This window comes from Otolemur garnettii, unplaced genomic scaffold (genome assembly GCF_000181295.1).
Source record: "Otolemur garnettii isolate 467f Iridium unplaced genomic scaffold, OtoGar3 scaffold00026, whole genome shotgun sequence".
Lineage (NCBI taxonomy): Eukaryota > Metazoa > Chordata > Mammalia > Primates > Galagidae > Otolemur > Otolemur garnettii.
The window spans coordinates 9,857,235-9,861,937 of record NW_003852421.1 but is presented as its reverse complement, the minus strand read 5'-3'; the positions used below and the strand labels follow the sequence as shown (position 1 = coordinate 9,861,937).

Below are 4,703 nucleotides of genomic sequence, written 5' to 3'. Positions count from 1 at the left end.
AATCTGTTGATAAGTATGTGGCAGTGCTCAGCCCAGGGCCAGCTCCTTTCCCCTTGGCCTGTCTGCGGCCCAGAGCATCAGTGGCAGCCACATCCAGGAGCACTGAGTGCCGTGCCCGGTCTGTGCAGGAGTCCAGGTGGAGAGACTTTCCTTCCCTCCTCCTTCCTGTGTTCCTTACTTTCTGTCCTCCTCTGACACATTAATAAGATGCTCAGAGAAATGTTCTTTCTATGATTCTAACTCTGTTGTTCTTAACATTTCATGAAATACATTAATAAGTTGAAAGGAGACCTAAGAATTAAATGCTTTCATTAAAATAGGAATTTTGATTTAGCTTGAGACTTTTTAAGGGAATAGAGAGTTCTTAATTTTCTTTTTGACATTAAGATCTTTCGGCTGACTGAATAAAATGGAGACTTTACATCCTTTATGTTAACCTGGATGGATGTGGAACACATTATTCTTAGTAAAGCATCACAAGAATGGAGAAAAGAGAATCCTATGTATTCAGTTCTGATATGAGGACAATTAAGGTCCTTGTACACAGTTGGGGCTGGGGGATGAAGAGAGCTGAGAAAGGGAAGGAGAGAAGGGGTGGGGGGGTCAAGGGGTGTGGTGCACCTTTTGGGGTGTGAGACACAAATATAAGAGGGTCCTTATCTAACAAAAGCAATCACTGTAATCTGGTTCTGTGTACCCTCAATGAATCCCTAACAATAAAAATAAATAAATAAAAAATCTTTTGGCTGTGAAATCACAGATGAAAATGTACAGTTTTTGTGTATAATGGTGTTTGAAAACAAAATAGATTGTCAAATAAGGTTCCAGTTTTTATAATATTTTTCTGTTGAAGTTTATTCAAGGGTTCACTTTCACATTCTTATTACTGACACAAGGCTTGAGAAATGCCATTCTTTTGATTCCTAAAGTTCTGATTCCGGGAGCATTTTAACTTTCCAAGTGCTTAACGATAGAACAGCATTCTAAAGGTATGCATGAATGCTTTGACATTTGGAGTCCTTCGGTATTTGCAAATTATGTACTGACAAATGTTTCCAATTACTGTTTATGCTGTTTATCACACCCTTTTGAAAGAAATTCTCATGCAACGCTCAGGATGTTTTTGGTAGAGAGGGTCAGTGCCTTGACTTATGATTTATGTCGGCTCTGTGATAGACTTCTGCGTGTTAGAAGTTGGAGAATTGCTGCATGGTCAGCCTGAGACGAGGTCATTCGTAGGCAACACCAGTTCTGGTTACTCATCCTTATCTCACCCGTTAGTGATGGACTCTGCTTTTTGATCCCACTTTGATTTACTAATACAGGCTTTGCAGAATTTAGGGGCAAGGTTTCATTTTTGAAGAAATATATATTCCTCTTTCCTACTACCTTCCTCTTGAGATTTATTATTAATCTTCCAGGAGCCAGAAGATGAAGTATTTCTTGCCATTGCTAAAGCCATGGAAGAGATGGTAGAAGATTGTGTCGACTGTTACTGGATCACCCGATGCTTTGTGAACCAATTAAATACCAAGTACCGGGATTCTTTACCCCAACTGGTAAGGGTTACGGGTTTTGTTGTTGTTGTTGTTGTTGTTGGCTACAAGGGCTGTGAGCAATGGTATTGAGAATCTTCAGGGAATACTCTTGCCTCCTGGTGCTGCTCTGATGAGGAGCTCTGCAAATGTTTTTTTTAAAAGACCAGATAATAAATATTTCCAGCTTGATGAGCCACTCAGCTTTATTGTTATAGCACAAAAGCAGCCATTAGTGACCAAAACAGTGTCACCTGGCCACCCTGTCTGTGGTAGAGGATAAAGACTTTTTTTTTTAAAGCCTGGGACATTGTGATCTCTTATTAAAACAGGGATTCTGTAAAAAAAAAAAAAAAAAAAAAAAGAAGGAGCATACGGGCTGAGGCAGGCAGCCACTGTCTCTGCCATTCCCTGCCTTGGAAAACCAGAGAACCGAATGACACTTGCTCCATAGCATAATCCAGTCTTCCTTTCCCATTCTCTTTTCCCCTCATTTTTTCCCCCATCTCATTTATAAAAATGAATCTCTTCTTAAATCATTGCGTTGTTTCATTTGGAAATTTTACTGAAAGTGGTAACTATGGTGCAGGGTTTGGGTCAGAGGAAGCAACACTGGGCACTGAGCCCTGAGGATGGGCGAGACCCTTCAGCTTCACAGGACATTCCTGAGAATAGTTCTTATATATTTAAAATAAATGCAATTTGATTTTAGGATTTTGAAATTTAATACATTTAGTTGATTTCAATAAAAATGATTTAGGCATGGAAACATGAAGCATAATTTTAATTGCCTGATTAAATTAGGAGGTCTTGATTTTACCATGATTTAATTCGTTTTCTTAATATTGGAGTAAATCAGTAGCATTTTGATAGTTTATACTATGCTGGAAAAATTCATTATTTTTGAAAATATAAGTAATAGATAAACACATTCTCAAAAGAAATTAGGTAATCAAGGTAAATCTGTGTTTCCCTAGACTTGTACCGGCTCCCCCCAACCCTCCTAACCCCTCTTTCTAAGAAGCAAACATTTTCATCAGCTTAGTGTGGATTCTTCTTGGCTGTTAGTGCAGGTACATATAAAATGATTTTTTAAAAATACAAATAGTGTTATACTGTCCACGTGTCCATACAGTTCTGTTTTTGTTTTTAACGTAATGTCTTGGAGAGCTGCCCAAGTCAGTACAGATGCATCATTAGTTTGCAGTCCAGACTTCCTACTTATACCCCCTGGGAGCTTTTAAAAATTACCACAACATTTTCTTCTCCCAGACCAATTAAATCCGAATATCTGAGGGTGGGGCCCTGGAATTCTAATATTTGAAAAGCTCCAGGCAGTGCCAAAGCATAGCTGGAGTTGAGAGCCACTCATTTAGAACCCCTTTCTTTTTAACATTTATTCAGAGTATTTCCTTGTTAGGAATTTGCTACATGTAAATATAACAGGTCCGTACTAATACTAACATGCCCTTGTACTTGTTCCTTGTATATATGTGTACCTTTTTAGGGTTGGTACTTCATACGAAAGAGAGACATGTTTAAAGTCTATTTATTTACTTATTTTGACATTTAAAATTTAAACTGCCAGGTTGCATATCCAAAGACCATATCAATTTATGCTTCCACCAGATGATGGAAATTCCTGTTTTCCACCATCACCCATACTTGATGCTATCAGTCTCTTAAATTTTTGTTCATCTGGTAGTTGAAATAGTATCTCATTTTGGTTTACATATCCACAATTTCTAGTGAAATGGAACAAATAATAGAGATGTGCATGTCTGTGTTGTTTTGTTGGCTTTTTTCTTTGTTAAAATTTATTGATACACAGTCACATGTTCGTATCCATGGGGCATTGGTTCCAGGATCCCCTGCAATGTCAAAATTCAGGGATGCTTGGGTCTTTTCTGTAAAATGGTATAGTATTTGCATATAACCTATGCACCTTTTCCCATGTATTGTAAATTAGGGGAGTCCAACCTTTCTTTTTTTCTGCCATGTGTTGGAAGAATAGTTGTTGTCTTGCCCAGTAAATATGCAAACACTGATGAAAGCTGATACAGTGGGCACTTTTCATGATGTCTGACACCATAGCAGAAAAACTCACAAAATCAGCTTGTGGCCCACAGGCCACAGGTTGGGCACCCTGCTTTAAATCCTCTCTAGATTACATATAATACTTGATATAGTGTAAATGCTGTGTAAATAGCTGTCATACTGTATTGCTTAGAGAACAATGACAAGAAAGAAAACTCTTGTTCATTACAGGTGCAAATTTCCATTTTTTTTTCCAGAATATTTTTGATCCATAGTTGGTTGAATCCATGGATATGGAACCCATGGATATGGAGGGCTGACCATCCTGTGAAGATTTACCCTTATCTGTTATGTATGTTGAACATACTTTCTCCCTGTTTGTTGTAGATACAATGGAATTTGTCAACAGTTTTCTTCTATTTTTTTCTGTATCTTAATTAGCTCTTTCTAACCTCAAGTTTTTAAAAACACTTTTTTTTTTCTCTCCTAACTTTTAAAAATTTAGCTCTTTAACTTGTCAGGGATTTATCTTTGTGGGTGGTATCAGACACATGTTGGATTCTACTCCTTTACACGTACCTGCAACACTAACGACTTTGCCAGCTCACCACTGTCCTTCCTCTTCCTCTCCCCCACCATGAATGTGTCATTGAAAATTTACTTCACGTCAAGCAGTGCTGAGTTTCTTTTACTAGTGAGCTTCTTCATTTAAGCATGTTACTTTAGTTTTTACAGGTGAAACAAGCACAGAGAAGTCAAGTCCAAGGTCACTGAGTAAGCAGTAAAACTACCACTTACATTATGTTTTTAGTTCTTTTTTTTTTCACAGATTCAGTTGCCCTTTTATCATACGCTGGATTTTCCACATATATTCAAAGCTCTTTCTGGACTCTTTTTTTTTTTCCATTGATCTGTTTGTCTATCCCTGAGCCAGTGTTGTACAGTTTGTTTAATATAGCTTTCTAGTATACTTTGATGGCGATGGGAAAAAATGTGATTCCATTGTTTTTTTTCAAAAGTGGCTTGGCTATTCTTATACTTTCTTTTTCTTTTTAGAAATGAATTTTAGGCTCGGCGCCTATAGCTCAACCGGCTAAGGCGCCAGCCACGTACACCTAAGGTGGCGGGTTC

General features: G+C 37.8%; 1 protein-coding gene across 1 annotated transcript in view; it reads left to right on the top strand.

Moving 5' to 3' along the window:
• The window catches only part of TBC1D7 (TBC1 domain family member 7), a 24,726-nt gene that overhangs the window by 12,820 nt on the left and 7,203 nt on the right, over positions 1-4,703 (top strand). The window contains exon 5 of the mRNA XM_003788311.3: positions 1,422-1,559. Within this exon, the coding sequence (XP_003788359.1) occupies positions 1,422-1,559 (138 nt within the window). The remainder of the gene's footprint in view (positions 1-1,421; positions 1,560-4,703) is intronic.